Here is a 20,365-nt window from a genome sequence, read left to right as displayed (position 1 = left end):
AGTCTTTTTAGGATTGGATATAGGGATTTGTTATATATATATTTTTTATACTAAAAAACAAGTGTTTTGTTTTAGAATTTGAAAAGACCAAATACAACAATTGTGTTTTTTAAAAAAAAAAAAAATTGGATTCAATTACAAAACGGTACTGCGAATGTTTTAATTGAAGAGATCAAAGTATCATTAGAAAGCAGACTTGAACCGCTTTCAAGGAGCGGGTCAAGTTTCAAGGCTCCCGGGAGAGACGACGGAATTAGTGACGTGATTCGGGATTTTTCAAAACTAATGTGCTCTGGTAGAAGGTTTAGGTTGTTTTTATTGTGTAACTCGTAAGGAGGCATTGTTGTTGTAATCGGTATCTTGGTAACTTGGTTTAAGGTATGAAATGAGATGAAAGTATTGTTAAAAAAAAAATTGTAATATAGAGCGGTCTGTCCGAAGCATAGGAAAAACATTTTTTTGTTAATAACTCATTTTTTCTGTAAGATAATGCTTCCATTTGACTTCAACTTAAATTCCACCGCATTGCTGATAAGATGTCGTACTGAGAAAATATGGAAGTGCTTGTACTATGTCTTGTCTTATTAAGATATCTGGAAGCATTTGTCGACCACTTGTAATAACAGTCACTGTCATAATTCAACCATACGTTCGCTCGCATTTCAACCTTGTAGATAGGGCCGCTAAGAACATTGGTTGGGATGGTCGGGGCCCGATTTGATGATAACATGTGACTAGTTTATAGAAGAAACCAATTTTTGAATTCAATATAAAGAACAGAATCGTGGGCCTGAGTTAGGGTTAGGTTGGTTAAAAATCCACGATGTCCCCACACACACAAGCTTAAAAGCAAGTACCATGAGAATCAAAACACAACAACTTCCTTTCAAACACACATTAATTCTTGTGTACTAGTGTGTCAGATTTCTCAAGTGGTACAAGGTGCATCAGGAGAGTGTACAAGTGGTTATGGGGTTGTTGAAGCTATAATTGTTGATTTCGAAAACTTTGCTTCCAAATTTGCAGGGTCTTTCCGTTTGAAATCAAGAGACTCGACATTATAAACATCCCAACATTCCGTAATTAACATTTTAACGTCCTCTCTGTCCATGTTAGGCTCTTCTCCTGTGTACCTCGATCCATAGTTTGGTTCCCTATCATTTTAATTTAACCAATAATGGTGAATATGAAAAGCCTAATTAATTAAGTTTCGACGCCATGCTAACCGGTAAGGAAATACAGAGTGATACAAGAGAAAATTCTCACTTTTTTTTTTTTTTGGATCTAATGTCATAATACTGTTAAAGTGGATAATTCAGCACGTAAAACAATGTTTCACAAAATTGATTTGTTTGATTCAATCAAGTAAGTTGTTAAAGAAAAAAGAAAAAAAGAACCGCTAAACCGGCCATGACACGTTTAATAAAATTAAGAGTATGCAATAGAGATCAGCATGGGAAATATTATCGTCGTTAATACAAAATATATTTTTAAAAAAAAATTTACCACTAAACACAAAATGCAAAACATTAACAAATATAACTTCTCTATAAAACGTAAGAGAAATATATCTGCAGGCTCAGTCAGATCTAGAAATAATATAAATTATGTACGTAATATAGTTCTGACTTGGGCAGCGAAAAAAAACTACTTACCTTAAAAGTTTGTGTGATGAATTTTGTTATCATCAAGAGTGTGTAGACATCTAAATCTAATAAGACTTGAAAGAAAATAATATTTACATTAAAAATAAAATCTTGCATAAGGTAAGAAAATACCAAACTTAGAAATTAAGAGAATGATGAGTAATTTGTACGAAACAAAAAAAAAAAAAAAAAAAAAAAAAAAAAAAAAAAAAAGAAAGAGAGAATGATCACATAAATTCACTTCACGTGGAGGGTGAGTATCCTTTCACCTGAAGAAACTTTTTTGAAAATTTAAGTTCAATAAAAGTATAAAACTCAAAGAAATGCATGTAAATATACTCTATTTTGAAATACCGAAATTCCTGTATTATACTATTATTTATGGGTGAGTTGGTGGTAATTATTGGTGTTAATTATATTATTCTCTTTAAAAGTTTCGAAAGTCTCTATTTCCTCTACAATGCTTGAAAGACAAATACGAATGACTAGGGCTGGACAAATAAACCGAACCCGAGGAACCGACCCGAATCCGACCTGAAAATACTCAAACCCGACCCGAACCAATTCTCTCTAAATAATCAATAGGTTTTCGTTTTCAAATAACCACATGTATCGGGTATTACCCGAACCGAACCCGAAGAACCTGTTTATATCCGAGAACAATTATACACGATATCACACTATCACATATGATTTGATTTCATAAAACCGTTTGCCTCAATCTCCCTCTTCGAATCCTTGTGAATTGTTTTGCGAGACATGGTATGCTCAGTTTCATTTGTTTAAGATTTCATGGTATGCTCAGTTTCATTTGTTTAAGGTTTAGTTCATTGTTTCTTGTTGAATTTGTTAGATTATACAACTGTTTGTACAATAATATTTCAGTTTTTCAGGTTTTATGGGTATATTTCAGGTTTTTGTGGGTACTTTGGATATGTTCGAGTAGATACTATCCATAACCGAATATATTTTGGATACATTACAGGTTTCTTAAAGTTAATACCCAAATAACCCAAACCCGATAGGAACCGAATCTGAAACCAACCCGAAATTATATGAACACCTGTTCGGATCTAATATTAGTAAACCCAAAAAACCCGAACCCGAATTACCCGAACCTGAACCCGATCTGAACACCCAAATGCCCAGGCCTACCGAATGACACATCAAAAACAAAATGTGGCATTGAAGGTAAGTAAACAACAAACTTAGAAAGAGAATGATCACATAAATTCACTTCACGTGGAGTGTGAGTATCCCTTTCACCTGGGGGAAAACAAGATTTTTGAAAATGTCGGATCTCATGCAATAAAACTCCAAGAAATGGGCACTCCTCTGAATCCATTAACTCCACCACAACTTTAGCCAAGTCGATTACGAAGTTGCAGTCAGAATATTAAGCCCTTTCTCTGCCCCGAAACTGTTAACTTCTGCTTCCAAAACCATTGCATACACGTGAAAATTTCTCACCCTAACCATTAGTTTTATGGTGGCACCAAAAAAGCTTTAAGGAATTTTCAGAAATAGCTTAAAATACCACTTCTGTTTTTACCTTAGCTCAGCTGTATATATAACTCTCTTTATTTCAAAATAAGTGGTTTTAGAACTTAAAATGTGTTTCATAAATTGTAGCGTATATTAATAAAGACTAAAACAGAAAATTTTTTTGTTCACTCATGAAAAAACCTTAAACAATATTGTTGCCTTCACAACTTCAATCTATTAAACAACAATATCAAAAACCCAAAGACTAAACCCAAATAGAAAAAAAAAAAAAAAATCGAATTCTGATCCCTATATTACTTAAAACGATATTTCTTTTAAATCTACTAAACAATGAAAACCCCATATATAAATTGAAATCAATCCCTTATGTCATTTAATGTAGTATTGTACTAAATTCTACTAGTATTTTAAATGTACTAAACATTTTTTTTAGATTATCTGTAATAACCGAGCCATCGCGATTTTTCATTAAAATATTTGTCCTCAATCAAACACAACTTGTTCTTGTGATCTTTTTTGACAAAAAAAAAGTTCTTGTTCTTAGTTTCAATGGGACAATTTTGTGCTCCCATATATGTATAGAAGAAAATGTATATATGTATAAGAAGGTTTTCTCCTAACTTTGCATAACACGACGATATTTGGCAGCGTATATTTTCAACACATGTCCTCACTTCTCAATTATTAAATTCTTTGAATTTATTTTTCTCAAAATTACATACATTATTTTCATATTCACTAAATTTAAATGATATTTCTGTACTAAAAAATATATTGACATTTATGCAATGTCATTTTAGTAATTATATGTAGATATCATTTATCAATATTTTATATAATTACCATAACATTATAATTTACATACATTGTTTTTCATATTCACTAAATTTAAAATGATATTTCTGTACTAAAAAATATATTGATATTTATGCAATGTTCTTTTAGTAATTATCTGTAGATATCATTTATCAATATTTTATATAATTACTATAACATTATAATTTTGCAAATAAGAAAGAATTAAATATTAATATTAGAATTTTGGACAAAATAAATTTCTGATAATTAAAGATTTAAATACATTTGGCAGCGTATATTTTCAACACATTTTCTAACTTCTCAATTATTAAATTCTTTTAATTCATTTTTCTTAAAATTACATACATTATTTTTCATATTCACTAGATTTAAATGATATTTCTGTACTAAAAATATATATTGACATTTATGCAATGTCGTTTTAGTAATTATATGTAGATATCATTTATCAATATTTTATATAATTACCATAACATTATAATTTTGCAAATAAGAAAGAATTAAATATTAATATATGAGAAGATTTTTTCCTAACTTTGCATAACACGACGACATTTGGCAGCGTATATTTTCAACACATGTCATCACTTCTCAATTATTAAATTCTTTTAATTCATTTTGTCAAAATTATATACATTATTTTTCATATTCACTAAATTTAAATGATATTTCTGTAATTAAATATATATTGACATGCAATGTCCTTTTAGTAATTATATGTAGATATCATTTATCAATATTTATATAATTACCATAACATTATAATTTTGCAAATAAGAAAGAATTAAATATTAATATTATAATTTTGGAAAAAAAAATTTCTAATAATTAAAGATTTAAATATTAATATCATAATTTTGGAAAAATATAATGTGATGGTTATTAAATTCTTTACTAATTTCAAGCTATAAAAAATATTATAATATTATAATAATTATTTGTTGAAAAAATATTCTAATATTTGTTTACAGTTTTTGTGCCAAAAGATCAAATCAATTTATTCTAAAATAATTTCAAGATATAAAACAATATGATATTTTATTTTTCATTAATAGTAATCATTAACACAATTTATTGCATATTAATTCTTTAAAATGTAACTCCCATGATGTTTGAAAAATTTAAAAACAAATGTTTCATCATATGAATACACTTTAATGTATTAAATGCAATACAATTGTATTTTACAAAAAAAAAAAAAAAAAAAAACACAGACAAAACCTATGGTATATTTATTTTTTGAAAAGTAACCATAACTCCCATGATGTTTGACCATAAAAAAACTGAAAAACCTCTCATACTACTACAAATTTATCTATAAATAGCTATAAAAAATCTTCATCAAACATCATATTCTACCTCTCACATAATTTTCTGAATTTTGTAATATTTAACTTTTTCCTTTGTGTGATATTTGTAGGTTTTGAAATAAATAAGTTGAGTCAAAATTTTGGAGTATATATAGAAGTGAACATGTGAAATATGGTTATTCATTAGAAAGAGTTAGATGAAGAAGACCTTAGGAACATAACATATTCTCACTTGTAAATGTTGGTAAATGTTGTTTTGAATGCCTATTTTGTATATCAATATTGTAATTTTTTTTTCTTTTGATCCATTGATAAATTTTTAATATAAAAATTTTAGAACATAATTCATAAACCCTAATATATTTTATATCTTATTCACAATATTTATGTTACTTATTATTACACATGCTATATTTTATACAAGTGTGTTTGTATGTATTACCCACCAAAATGAGTTTAAACAAATATTAATTGTTTTGAATACTATTACTTTAAATTTGTTCCTTAACGTTACAACTGTGTTTGTATGTATTTATTAACTTTCTTTCTGATAACCATTTCCATGGTTTTTTATTTTATTTATAGGTTATGACTTCTGACGAGAAAGGTTTTGTGATGGTAGGATTTAGAGACGAGGAAGGTTTGGACGTCTAGGTGATATATATCTCATGATATGGGTTTCTAAAGCCATGTGATTCTTTCGAATTCAGTTTTTATTTTCTTACACAATTTAGTCTTAATTATTTTCTTAAAATATAATTAACATCTAATTTCTCTTCTCATATGTTCCATTATTTTTTCTAGCCATGATCGATTGTTGATGATGTGATGATAGTGCTTACCCGCAAGCAGAACAAGGCTATGGGATTTGACCATGTGTGCAAGTTTCATTAATACACATTTAACAAGACTCACCTCTACCACGTGTTTATCAAGTTGAATGATCCAAAGATCACCCTAAGCTAATCCCAATTGTATTCTAGAGAGAGAGACGAAGGAAAAGAGAGAGAAAAACAATGTCTTGGAGAAGTAGGAAGATTTGAGTTATCTATTCTTCCATCTATCACATGATTTTAGAAACAAAAACATAGAAGAAGAAAAAAAGATTAATTATTCTATGTTCTCTTAGGTTATGCAGTTAAAACTAAAAAAAAGTAACTCAATAATACGATGATATGTTTTTACTCTTTTTTCGTTGATCATTTTGAGTATAATACAATATATATATATATATATATATATGTTATTTTTAAACAGAAAAGTATAACACAGAAAAAGAAAAATTTATGTGATATATAGAATAATATATCAATATATATTAATAACATTTATTTACTCAATTCTAAACTAAAATTCAGTTTGCATTTAGTATGTTCAATAGATATAAAGTACGTGATAAAATTATAGAAATATCTAACAGCGAAATTTCTTTCCCAAATTAATCAAGAAACACAAAGAATTCTACTTCTAGAACACAAATGCATTTGAAGTCATTTGTATAATTAATTAAGATTAAAATATTTTATTGCTAAAACATTCAAATTATAATAAGAAAACTTTTTAAGCATGTGTGAACTGTGAAGCATGCTGGTAATATATAAATATCAAAATTATTTATGCTACCTTTAGTTATCCAATTAAAAAAAATAATTACACAGAGAATGAAGGAAGAGCATGAGTTTCGGCTCAAGAAGAGGTTATTCGAGAAATTCAAGCTACTGTCTCGTCCTTCTTGGAGGTGTCTGGTTTTAGAAGATATTGATGTTTTATAGATTATGTTAAAAGCGGACAAACTAACACATAATGTTCATGCTCATCCGAATTTTATTTTATACGTAATCAATGTTCTTTTTTCCAACGTAAAATATGCTTGTACGTCTTGATTGTACATCAAAACATGAGGAGTTCTATATATATATTATGGGATAGAGACTAAATATTTAAAAGTAATCTTTCATATTAACATAAATTTTCAGTTTAATATTTAACTAATCAATAGTCATTCATTTGAAGTGACTGAGAATACTTATAAAAACAAAACAAATAACAAACATAAGATAATTTATCGAAATACAAAATATAAAGTTTTAAATATTTTAATAAATCTAAAATATATTAAAATTATTATAAAGTTATTTCGTGCATAACGGGAGTCTACTTCTAGTATTATATATGATAAAGAAAGGTCAAAGTATCTTCAATTAATGGAACGATATGAACTATTGTTTGTTTGTTATTTATACAGGGCAAGACAAATTATGGTTCGTTTTGGGTGTACTACAAGTACAAGTTGACAGTTGCGCTAAGGCTTTTTAGATATTGAGGGACACTACTGTCTCAGTTGCTATGCATGAACATGCAGTAGTGTGGAGTACTGATTGGATTCTATCGTAAATAGGGTGGTAACTGGTAACTTTTTTGTATTTTACTATATTCAGCATCTTTGATACATTAAGGCTTAGCTGTATACATATGCATATAGACTTTTGTATTTAAGTTGATGTGTTTTAGTTCAACTCATCAACTTAGATAGGTTCCAACCTAGTATTAGTTATATATAGCTACGCAATGATCAAACTAACTCTATATTTTGAGCTATATATAATGCAATGATTATAATTCGTCCAGATATGGTATTAATTAGTAATTTAGTATACATGTAAAAAAATTGTCGTTGAGTCGTCTACTAGCAAGTTTACATGGTGGAAAAAAAACATTTTGATTAGAAGGAAGAGAGAATCATGAAGCCCCAAGCAACCATAGATTTTTTTTAACAACATATATAGTTATATCATCACCAACTCCTTAAATGTAACGGCACAAACGTAAAAGGAGCCTGGAGCCCTAAAGGCCTAAACAGAACAGGAAATATCATTAAATAAGAACTATCAAGAAAAATTATATTATTATGGATTAAAATCAATTTTACTGGAAAAAGAATTGTCCATCAAGCTCACTAACTTTTGTTAGGGTCCTAAACTCCTATAACAACAAATTTTCCAATTGTAAAAATGAAAATAACGAAGCACACACTTCAAGAATAAAAAGCTAATGAAAGTAGTGATTAATGAAGAAACTATATCTAAGAAACTATTCTTTCTTTAAAAAAAAAAAAAACGAAAAACAGAACTAATTAGTTTTTTTTTGTTAAAGAGAGAACTAATTAGTTCTGTGTAAGAAGACCGTTTCAAGATCCGGTGGAGAGAAGAACTCTCTAGCGCCACCGCAATAGCTAAACTTCAACGACGGTTTCGGTTTCTTCGGCGGCGGAGGACACGTAAACACCTTCGGTATTCTAACGGAAGCCGCCGTTGGAGTCGTTGGACACAAGAGATCTTCGTTTTCCGTGTTGGCTAAGGCAGAGGAAGAGAGGCTAATCGTCGGCTTCATTGGAGAAGGTAAGGAGATTTCGGTGATGACCCATTTCTTCCCTTCCGTAGTTTCGTCAAACTTGCCGTCCAAGTGGTGGTGAGTAGTACTCTTGCCGGAAAATTCCATAAGGTTATCGTATGAAGTGAAGAGAGAAACAGGCAGGGGACTTGTTTGATAAAAATGAAAGAAATGGAGAATGAGATAGTAAAAATATTTGGCTATTTAAGGTTAGATTAGTTTGGAACGATAGAGAATGTGAAGAGAGTGGAACATGTGACTGAGAGAAGATGTTCTTATAGTCAACAGCGACTTCAAGACAAACCCGATCGTTCTTTGTCGATTCAGTTTGGTTTATATATTGCTTTATAGTTATTAGTATTTTTTTCTTTCGAAATTTGTATCTTGGTAGTATTTATTGTGGTAACATTAAAAGAACAAGGAGATAGTGGAGATTGAGGATACATTGTATCTTTTATTAAATGTGAGAGTGAGGTTTAAAATACTCGCATACCATATGAAAGAATCCTCTTATTTTAAACGAATGAAGAAGAAGTGAATTCAAGTCTTATATTTTGTATTTAAAGTTTTGAATTATGGAACTTAATTTAGGGTTTTTTGTTTTGTTTACACCATAAGTTAGTTATAAACCATCAAATGCTTCTTATATTAGATTAGTGAACCAGTAGGACTAGGCACGGAACCAATCCGATATACTATTAGACAAAATAGTTTAAGCAAAATGTATTAGATATGTATACAATGTCATAAAGTAGGAAATAATACATTTGACAAATTGGAACTTAAAAATTGAATACTGAATTATAAGAAAAGTTTTTTTGTTAATTTGTAATATCAAGAAAAAAATAAGTTATAAGTAAAAGCAATAAAGAGTTTGACTGGTAAGAAGATAACAACTAGCCAAACAGACTTTGAACTAGTATTGGTATGCCAGCAATACAAACAACTTAGAATCATATTCATTCACTCAATATCTCTTTGCCCAGAAAATATAGTTGAGAAGATTAAGAGTATTAAGAACACATAGAAGCACATAAAACATATCAAGTCTAGATTTGTTGAGATCCTCCCCACCCAACCATTGATGGCCAAGCTTTCCCGTGACTGCGTTTGTGATCTCCACAAGAAATGAACTAAGGAAGAAACCCATTGCAATGGAGCACCAGCTCAATGCTACGCTCATACTCTTCATACTCGTTGGAGCTTCTCTATAGAAAAACTCTTGCATGCCTCCCAAGGTCAATATATCCGCGAAACTTAGCATGGTATACTGAAACAATAGCCAGAAAACAGAGATTCTGAAGCCGTTTTGAACTGCCTCGTGTTTCCTATTGGCCTCGACGATGGCTGCAACCGCCATTGATATAGACGAGAGAGTTAGGCCGAGTCCAATGCGTTTCAAAGAGAAGCTTGATGTTCTGTTGATATTTTTGCCAAAGAGTTCATATAAGGGTATGGAAGCGAGAATGAAGATGATAGTGATGGCGTTGAGTGAAGGTACGGGTATCTCGAACGAAGGAGATATCTTTCGATTCATGGTCATGCCTTGTTGTACTGTGAAGGTCAATAATTGTGCCACACAACTATTCATGACAATCGTGCTCAAAAAGATTGGTAGGAGACCGAGAAATGTTCTTGTTTCTTCAACTTGTGTTCTTGAGATGTTTTTGTTCAGCAATGCTTTATCTAAACACCTGAACCAAAAAGAAAAGGAATACTTATATATTAGTACTGGTCCGTATTGTTAGTACAAATATATTAAGTGACTTACTTTAACTTGTGGTGGTGAATGTTGTTGTCCGTAGATGTAAGACTTTGCAACATCTCTACATCCAAGAAAGAACCATTTCGATATCTTGCGGCAGAAATAAACACATTTGCAATTCTTGTTAACGGACTTCCACTAGGGCGTTTTAATCGGTAAAATGGTAACCCTAGTACGAAAATGCATAGGGCGACCGCTAGAAGCACGATTGATATATCGAATATATTTTTGATCCACGCCATAACGGTTACAGCCATGAGCCATCCAATGCAGATAGCAAAGTAGTACCAACTGAACAATTTTGAGATCAGTGTCTGGTGTCCTCTGTCAAACTGATCGCCTCCGTGTGCAAGCAACGTGGGTCTAGTACCACCCGTACCAAAAGAGATCGCATAAAGTCCAGTGATGAGAATCATTGATTGAAGAGTTGAAGGTGTTTTATTTCCTTCAGGTTGTAGATTAGGGTTATGAGCTTGGAGTGTCAACACAATCAAACCCTATATCAAAAGATTTAACTTTAAGTTGATTGGTTTGTTTCGTTTTCAGATTAATGGAGTTTTTTTAAAAAAAAAATTATATTACCAAGATATCAATAGAACAGAAGATAATGAAAGTGGTGGAGCGAGTGAAGAACGAATCGGCCACGAAACCACCAAAGAGAGTGACCAAATGCGATGTTCCAATGAAATTGGTCACCATGTTCGCTGCTTCGGCTGGAGAGTAATGCATTGATTCCATGAAATATAAGACCATGTTGTTTCCAATAGCTATGGACACCATGTTCTCCAATAGCCCCACAACTAATCAACACTCACCAAAACACATATCTCAACTTCTCTAATTAAAAGCATTATTATATTATATAAAAAAAAAGTTTTTATTGAGTTTCAAGAAGATTTAATTTACCGCAAGCAATAGAAGCAGCTCTAATCCCACCATGTTTGCCAGGAATAGTCTCCCTCCCTCTCCAATCTTCAAACTTTTCTTCCATCTCATTTTCCATCTTGACGTACGTTAGATTGGACCTTTTTTGAGTTGGTATTGTATTTGTATATGTTGAAATTTAGATGTTCGTTTTATATTGTACTAACAAAAACATTTATAAAAGCATAAAAATGTTGAGATGGTGACATATGTCAAATTTTGTTTGAAAATAAGGCAAGTTATATATAACAATTAAAAAAGTAATCATGAAATCATAAATTATATACAATATTTTTAAAATATTTGAGATACTAGATTACTTATCTTAATGATATGTCAATTATATACCACAATTTAATATTCACATCCATATTTGTGAATGGCATGTATATACATTATATAGATTATTAATGTATCATATCTAACAATGTTTAATTTTTATTTTATCAGAGGATTAACATATTTATGATACAGATATGAGGTGGGTTGACAATGCTATTTGATTTCTACCATTCAATTTATTTCATGTCACACTTTTATATTTATCTTCAATAATATTAATATACACTACTCATTTTAGAAGAAAAAAACAAACAAAATAAATCTTAAAAAAAAATTGGTCATATATTTTGTTTAAATTATTTAGCCCAAAAATCAATTTATTATTAATTTTTATTCTGTCAAAAATAATTGATTTAAACTTCACTTTGGACTTGGGAGGAATTGGATTTCAAAATTGTGGGGATACGCGGGACAATATCGGAAGCGGAGGAGGACATGGCCATGGAGATCACAGCTGTGGCTCAGAAGCTTCTTTTACAAGTAAGTCAGCCATCGATCTCTTCTCCTCCGTTTCACCCCCTCTCTGGAAATTCTCCGTTGTCATGTTTTTTCATAGGGTTTCCGATTTGCGCAGTTGGTCTCGTCTGCTTTTGAAAGATGCCGTTTATCAGAAGATCTCTGTAGATTATCAGTTCTTCTTGATCAATCTACTGCTACGGATCCTCCGATTACATCTATTTCGAGTAATTTTGTCACTCTCTTTTATCATCCCTAATTTTGTTTTCCGATTCTGGGTTCGCTCTCGATTGATGCTAAAATTGGTCTCGTTATCTAATCGATTAGATGCTTTTGTACAGTTGCGGATACGGGAATCGGATGCATTTTGGAGCAGTTTCAGGATCTGAGGTGTCCTAGAGACTTCAACGGAGCGAAGATTTGGGGTCTCTATTGATTTGATTTGATTTAATTCAAATTCTCTTTAAGTTTAAAGCGATTCTGACTGGTGTGAGTTTATGTGATGCAGATGGGTTACTCTCTGTCAAGACCACTTGTAAGTTTTGGTCCCTCTGATTGATTCTGCTTATGGTTTTTAGATTTGCAATTGCATATCATAAGTTCAATAAGGGGAAACATGTTGAACCACTGTGGAACTTGTTTATTGTTCTTTCTCTTATTTGTTTCCCCATGTGCTTGTTGGGAAGTGTAGGCTTTACTGATGATGAGGTATACTTTTATCATATAAATCTTGATGAGTATATATCAAACAAGAGACTCAAAAGGCAACCTTCTCAGTCTAAGAATGGTGTAAAGTTTAGGTGTGTAAACTCCTCAATCTATGTTTTTTTTTACTGATTTTAAAGCTGTTGTGAGTGTCTTGACTTGTTTGTATATTCGGTTTGTGTTGTTTTCCAGTGGGACGGAAGTATCCTTGAGTGTTTTTGGGAGTATGGATGTTCTTGTGGCACCGATACTTGGCTTCTTTCAAAAGGTCTTCCTTTCTCTTCTTATCTTTTAAATACTGATTTCAACTGCACTTAGGTATGCTTATTGGTAGTAAAGTGTGACCAAAAATACTGCTGACAACTTGTTATAGAACCAAAGATAAAGAGCATACATATCCCTTATTTATGGGAGAAAAATTCCAATGGCAGTTGGTCATTGTGAGATGACAGTTTATGTTTGAAGTCTTTGAAAGTCGCTCTTTAGTTAACCAGTTGTTAAATACTGCCTTAATTAGGTCAAACAATGACTCGGTGTCATGAATTACCAAAGCTTGTTTAGTTGTTAGATATATCCTGCAGAGCTTTGGAAATTGATGATCTCGTAGATCTTTTAAATTGGTACTGTCAGCCTCCTGACGCTATCACTTGAGTGTTGTCATCGTCAAGTTTAGTTCCGTCACGATTGCTTAAGGTATCCTGTAATGATATTTGTTTCCTGTTATCTTGCAGATGCTTGTTCTGCATATACCTGTAAGTTCATGTTTCTCCCTTTGCTGACAATTTCATCTAGAAATTATTTTCCGTACACATGATAAGTTAGTAACAGACTGACAAATCATGGAACTAAAAAGCTGGTTCATTCTTTCTCTCAGAATGTCACAATGGATCTAATGGTTAAACAAGGTGCTTCTCCTAGTACTCAAACTCAATACGTCTTTGCAGTGAACGCTGAGAAAACTCCATGCTTTACTGCCTCCAATCTTGAACGGTTAAAGTTTGGTCTTGAGGACTATGTATTAAGGCATGGGAACTGTTTGGATACAATGTGTGACCATTGCTTCTCTGATAGGTATATAATATGTAACACTATTCTTGTTTCTGGCACACTTAATACATAACTTAGTTCGTTTCTACTAATTGAAGTGTCTGTTAAGTTCTTCTACATGTTAAGTCTGAACAATCTGGGTATATTTTACTTTCAGAGAGCATCTAAAACTTGGAAGTGGAACTATATGCCATGAAGACAAACAGAAGAGAGTTGGAGGGACGGTTGAAGTGGTGATTGTGATAAGTGACTTGCTAGAGACAACTCAGCATTGCAGCAGATCATGCGACGGCAAAACAAAGGTTTGTTTAAGTCTCAAAAAAATACAGTAGCTCATAATGAGATGTAACGTACGATTGGCTGATCTTAGATGATGAATTTCCCCAGGTTTTATACTTCGACAACTTCGCACCTTCCCCTGTTCCACATTTTGTTCTGAGTGCATTGAAAAAGATGGACTGGAAAAGTTACGGTTTGATCCTGGCGAATGTGAATGATCAAGATGGACATGTGTTTCTCGAATGGGAAAATTTTCCTTCATTTGTGCAAATAGAAATAGCCCTCCATTGGTACTACAGTCAACATGCAACAAGACAGAAGAATGGGCCTGGTATAAATCTTGTGAAAAAGGGAATTAAAAACGCATTGGATGAATTGAAGGCTAAACATGAGGGTTTTCTTCTAAGCTCACATGCTCGTAAGGTGCTCTATCGGTCAATCTCTTTTGAACTGTTAGTGTCAATCGCTTAAATTTCGACAGGTGTGACCAAAGATTTTGCTGTTGTTGGTGTTTATCTTTCTTAGATTTGCAGCTATGTCCCTGACCTTGCAAGATCAATAGCTGGCCTAATATTCTCCTCTACTGACTTGGACTTCCAAGGAGATTGCTTATCGGTTCTTGGCTTTCAGCCTCAAGAAGTTGAACGTGAGGCTGTTGAAGACTGTATCCAGAGAAAGATCGTTACGGTTATAGGAATGAATGAGAGGAAACCTCAGAAAGACCAAGAAGCTGCTCCTTTCCTGTTTTTCGATGGCGATTCTGAGACATCATACTTTGAAGAGGAGGAAGTAGAAGGTGAGTATTACTCTACCTCACTGGAATGATACATCTGATTTTGACAACGGATATATACTAGTTAGTCGATGTGTGAAAATTGCATCTGTTATTAGCTTCAGCCATGGTTACAAATTCTCATGGTTTTGAGAAGAGCTGTTCATAGAAACCTTACATGATCTGTTTAAGAATCTGCAACTTGTTATGTTCTTGAGATAGTTTGTCCAAAGCCAATAACAGTTATTTACATCCCTTGCTGATCTTTTTGTTTTCAATTTATGTTCGGATCGAAAACATTCCCCGGAAACTAGAACCAAACTTTATGCAGTTCAAAAGTCAATAGTCAATAGGTCACCTTGTAATTACTAGGCTTAACAGATTGGACATGTGTAGTGTTGTCTGTACACAAATATAGCAATACAAATACTTCATTTCATTAGACATTAGTAGTATAACACCTTACACACTTTAGCAAATAATATTGAAAACCTCTCGGGTCGAGAAAGGGCAGCTAAGAACTGTGATTCCAACTCACCAAGGTTTCTATATCTTCTTATACTATTTCAAACTATGTTTACGTGTACAAACGAAAATAGATAGAGGAACAAACCAAGTCTTGTGCCCTCCCCTGCAATATATCTCAAGCAGCGGAAGGTGCAGGAAAGTAGGTAATTTCCGGTTCGAGTACCGAAGCTAGGATGCTTGATTTTGTAACGGTTTCTTCCACATCTGCAGGGATTTTCGATTTGAAATCGAGAGTTTTATCATTATATACATCCCACCATTTATCAACTAACATCTTGATGTCTTCTCTGTCCATGTTAGTTTCTTCTCCAGTGTACCTCCATGGCTTGGATCCCTATATTATTATCGCCATCCAACATGAAAAATATCAAGTTTCAGCAATAAGCTAAACCGGATTTGTGAGCAAAGAGAGAACTACTTACAGCTGCACAGTAATGAACAACTTTGACCTTCTCAAGCTCCACGTTCTCAGGGTGACGCCAAAGCATAGCCAGAACCAGATTGTATACTAAAGGGATCGGTTTGTACACTTTCTCAAAGAACATATTGAGAAAATCCTGTCCAATCAAAGTTACAAATAAAATATCATCAAAACCACAAAACCAGGTCTTGTTTTGGATTTGAAGCATCATAAACCGATGAACTAATGTAACTCACTTGTTCTGCAAAAGGTGAAGGCGGTGTGATCTCCAAGGTCTGAAGGAGACTCTCATAAGTCAAAGGACTAGGCTCAAACACAAACATACCGGCGTTGAAATACAGAGGTGGAGGAGGAGATTCCATATCTTCCGGCCATGTGACCTTCTCCGGGCACTGTTGACAATACCCAATCGAATACTGCAGCGAGTGGCTCCATGTTTTCTCACAGAAACAGTCCATCACTGCATGAAAGTACCCATCAGGCAAATCGAAGAGGTTATCGATATTGTCAAAGACTTGGATATCTGCATCAAGGTATATCATCTTGTTGTACTCTTCAAACTGCAAGAAGTTTCAAAGGTAAGAAAAACCATAAAGAGCTTTAAATACTTAGCTAAGTTTTGTGAAGAATCGAAATACTTTTTTTTTTTTTGAATAATGTTAAAATATATTCAAAAAATAAAATAATGTTTTGTTACATATGAATGCCTGCCTACGTGTTTTATTTTATAAAAAAAGATCCCCTAATATTCTACTTGTTATTCAATCGTGATGCAAACAAAGTTTGGATCCCACATTCGTACTTCGAGCCTCCAACCTCCCGAATAGTGCTTAACCGGTTCCTGATATTCTTGTCTATGAGTTTGAGATCGAAATACTTACGTTCCAAATACGCAGTTTTGAGTAGTTGAGAACGTAATACGCCATGGCAAACTCGACTTGGTTGTCTGGAGGATGAACAGGCTCGATCTCGCGCACAATGCAGCCTTGAGACCTCAAGATCTCCCTATGTTCCTCAGGCACATCAGGCAGCATAGCAACAACAAGAGGATAAGCACTTTTGACCTTACGCAAACCCTTTGCTAATCCCACCACTCCTTTCACGTAGTCTCCATTTCCTGCCAAAAACGTCACATAAGCTCTCGTTGGAGGTGCTTGATACGCCTTTTCGGATACATAGGTCGAGTTTACGGGAATCTCCGGGGCCATTTTGGGCAAAGAAAAAGTATTAGGATGGGTTAAGAGGATAATTTGAAAAGTTCTCTTGTGTGTTTGAGAAGTAAACTTTTAGTTTGGTTACTTCGGCCTTTGGCTTGTGAGTAATTTCATGAAGGCTACCACAACGGTTGATTAAATAGACGTAGCAAGGAGGGTAAATCCGGAACAAATTAATGAATTAGTCTTTTTTTTTTTAATAATTGTTTTCTGCTAGTTGCATTTTTATAACTTTTACTATAGAAACTAATAATTTCACTTTCAGTTATGAAACTTTAACCTTTCTTGTATTTGCCATTTGTTTTTTTAATCGTGGGGGTGACGAAATGAAAGCGCAACTATTAGTTTAAGTAAATTTCAAAAGGAAATTTTTAAAAAGTTGATGTGAAAATGAGTTAAATATATAAAATCTTTGTGCAAATCGCTTTCGCAGATTTTAAAAATATATATTTAAACGTAAAGGCAGATTCAAAAGGGGTAGTAATATAATAATTTTGGAAGACGAGCATGCATGAAGTACTCGTGGAAGGTAGTTACCTCCAACTCCAAGGATGTGGCATATGTATGTGTCAGGCAAACGTACGTAGAACTTGGCAATTTATGTTAAGGTAAGGGTAAATGATGATTTTTAGATTATTCTTTAATCGATTTACCAGTTAAATTATATTTTGTTTTGTTTAGTTATTCAACTTCTGTTTGTTAAACTAATGTTGTAAATTTTAACTTTTAGCTCTGGATTAAACGACTTAATAATGTTCATAATGTATGTACACGGTACACATCCCATATGTATGTACATTTCACTTCATGTCCGACATGGCAAAATGATAATTTAATACGTACATGCAAAAGTGATAAACCTGAAACATTTAGCACAAATGCACAATAATGTGATATTCCATTACATATCAAAAATATTGAAATTGCTATTTTCCTAAAATTCTCATTTTGTTATAGTATCCTTTTTTTTAGCCTAAAATTCATATTCAAGTATCATTCAAAGATTATTGAAGTATTTTCATATTTTTTCAAACTTTTTGAATTAATTATTTTTAACAATTATGAAAATGACTACAATTAAATAGCTTATATGTAATAAAATCATTTGATGAAATCAACATATTTCTAGATAATATGTAAATAACAATTTTAAAGTTTGTGAAGTGATCTTAGTATAGTGGTCAATGGTCAGTCCAATTATAAAAAACACCATCACACAAGAGATCGAGACCTTGCTCCTTACGAATATAAGGATATGAGTTCGAGTTACACTTGTAAACGTAAATATTTTTAGTACATTAAACTGTTAAAAATAGATGGATGCTATTTACTGTTAAAATATGTTGTCCCTCATGCCTTGCTTTGAGCAATCTCCTAAGGCAGAATTTCATCCCTACTATGGTGTAAGTAGTTAAAGTAGTTAAGTGGACGTCTATCTCGAGGATTCAACTATCGATCTCAAGGTTTAAACAAGATAAATAGTTTCGTCCACTTAACTACTTAGATTATACTTGATTATATTTAACGAGATAAATACTTGATTATATTTTTTATAACCAAAGTTATACTTTGTAATATTTTTAATTTGTTAAATTCTTCAAATTAAATATAAAAATTAATTTTTTTAAAAAAGTATGTGTTTTAGCTAAAAATATTAAAAATTTGGACACTTCTTCTAGATAAGAAACAAACAAAAACGTTGTATTCAATCTCAGTATTTTAGTAGGTAACCTTTTCTATCTTTTTATCAACAAATGAAAACAATGTGCCCAAATTCCACAATTATAATGCTATTTATATAAACGCTCTTGTCGGATTGGCCAAGTCTTTCTTCTCTTAGACTACTACTATTTTTTATGTCGGCTGGCTTTCCTATAGCTATTTTATATTTTTATATAATCTCAACGTATGGCTGTCTGTCACGTAGCTCTTTAGATATGATTTTGTATCATAGTGTAAGATAAAATAAAATATCACTATTTAGATTTTGTAATTATAGAAAAGATAAAATGAAATATCAAAAAAAGTAGTATTGGTGTGGAACTTGTGGGTAAGATCTACAATCTCTTGCAAAAGAGAATAAAATATATACGTAGGCGAAAAGAATAATTAAGTGCTTTATGACATTCAAGAAAATAAACAGGATCATCTAATTCTAACGTCAACATGGCGTGAGAGAGCTTGAAAGGATAAGAGTTTGAGGCATGATAGCCCATAACATGAGAGCCTGCTGAAAAAAGACTAAAAGAGTGTACGTAGGAGAGCCATTATATTTGGACTAAAATGGTGTAAGAGCATGAGGCGTGAGAGCATGTATCTTTAGAAACTAAAATGGCATATATATGATGAGCGTGCGACGTTTAGAGCATGTGGCATGCTCATATGACGTAACGGCCAAGTTTTAAAGGTTGTGAAAGTGATCCTCAAAAGCCATATATGGTTGTGAATTGTGACCATCGTCGAGGATATGTTGATGGTTGTGAAGCACTCTAACCGACCAGAGAATAAATTTTACCCAATATCAATACATCATCACTTTTTATTAAGACTTTTCCGAATAATATATAGGGAATTTATCCCAGGTTAATAAAAGATATAGAGAGACACCATTCTGCCGTCAAAGAAAAGATAGAGGACCATTCAAATATTTTACAGTTTCAACAAGAAAGAATTGAAAAGAAAAAAATAATTCGTTTAAGTGTGTAAAAAAGCTTCGAGAGACTCCTTTTGCTTACAACATCAAACACATAGTGCCTGATTCGGTCATGATCATGACCTTGATATATACAATACAACAGGAATTTTAATTGGAAAAATATCTTTAATGTATGGTTAAATAATTGGAACTTTGTTTTCTACCTATCGACATCCTTTGATTAAAAAATTTATAACGTAAAATAGTAATTTAGAACCCTACACCTTGGCATCACGTATTACACGCGTTTAGGGTTATGGCTTCTTACCATTTTATTAGTGCATCACGTTAAAAATTAATATATAAAACAATTATTCTTTCTATTTTATTTATAACCATAAAATTCAATACCAAAATGTAGACTACCTAACTAAGACGTTTACAATGAACAAAATCGTGATAAAAGTCATACAAGGTGAGGGTGGTTTGTCTCAGAAAATGACACTATTGCAGCAAAACCTCTTTAACCGAAATGAACTTAGAAAAACTAAACATGAAAGTTTGACTTACTTTTACAATTTTTGTAATGTAGAGATATGTAGATTG

At 32.2% G+C, this 20,365-nt stretch overlaps 3 protein-coding genes, 1 long non-coding RNA gene and 1 pseudogene across 4 annotated transcripts; 1 reads left to right on the top strand and 4 right to left on the bottom strand.

Moving 5' to 3' along the window:
- Positions 1-2,479: 2,479 nt before the first annotated feature.
- LOC147944130 (uncharacterized) lies at positions 2,480-3,868 on the bottom strand. The gene is made up of 2 exons (XR_015598105.1): positions 2,913-3,868; positions 2,480-2,797 (listed from the first exon to the last, which is right to left on the bottom strand). It is a non-coding gene; the product is annotated as an uncharacterized LOC147944130 (long non-coding RNA).
- A 4,572-nt stretch (positions 3,869-8,440) lies between these two features.
- On the bottom strand, positions 8,441-8,957 carry LOC104789340 (cyclin-dependent protein kinase inhibitor SMR15 pseudogene; annotated as a pseudogene).
- Positions 8,958-9,475: 518 nt separating this feature from the next.
- On the bottom strand, positions 9,476-11,512 carry LOC104787126 (protein NRT1/ PTR FAMILY 4.2). Its single transcript, XM_010512646.3, has 4 exons — positions 11,343-11,512; positions 11,019-11,236; positions 10,443-10,933; positions 9,476-10,365 (listed from the first exon to the last, which is right to left on the bottom strand). The coding sequence occupies exons 1-4, from the start codon at positions 11,437-11,439 to the stop codon at positions 9,639-9,641; spliced, it is 1,533 nt and encodes a 510-aa protein (XP_010510948.2). The 5' UTR covers positions 11,440-11,512; the 3' UTR covers positions 9,476-9,638.
- Positions 11,513-11,868: 356 nt separating this feature from the next.
- LOC104703635 (type 2 DNA topoisomerase 6 subunit B-like) lies at positions 11,869-15,216 on the top strand. Its single transcript, XM_019228072.2, has 11 exons — positions 11,869-12,182; positions 12,277-12,385; positions 12,500-12,583; positions 12,667-12,693; positions 12,850-12,958; positions 13,056-13,131; positions 13,595-13,615; positions 13,738-13,934; positions 14,068-14,212; positions 14,298-14,612; positions 14,715-15,216. Exons 1-11 carry the CDS (start codon positions 12,138-12,140, stop codon positions 15,012-15,014), a joined length of 1,428 nt encoding a protein of 475 aa, XP_019083617.2. The 5' UTR covers positions 11,869-12,137; the 3' UTR covers positions 15,015-15,216.
- Positions 15,217-15,376: 160 nt separating this feature from the next.
- LOC147944129 (galactinol synthase 4) lies at positions 15,377-17,237 on the bottom strand. Its single transcript, XM_087450532.1, has 4 exons — positions 16,792-17,237; positions 16,147-16,470; positions 15,912-16,046; positions 15,377-15,823 (listed from the first exon to the last, which is right to left on the bottom strand). Exons 1-4 carry the CDS (start codon positions 17,116-17,118, stop codon positions 15,605-15,607), a joined length of 1,005 nt encoding a protein of 334 aa, XP_087306658.1. The 5' UTR covers positions 17,119-17,237; the 3' UTR covers positions 15,377-15,604.
- Between the last annotated feature and the right edge of the window lie 3,128 nt (positions 17,238-20,365).

This window comes from Camelina sativa, chromosome 5 (genome assembly GCF_030686135.1).
Source record: "Camelina sativa cultivar CO46 ecotype springtype chromosome 5, ASM3068613v1".
NCBI lineage: Eukaryota > Viridiplantae > Streptophyta > Magnoliopsida > Brassicales > Brassicaceae > Camelina > Camelina sativa.
This window is presented reverse-complemented; position numbering and strand designations above follow the sequence as displayed.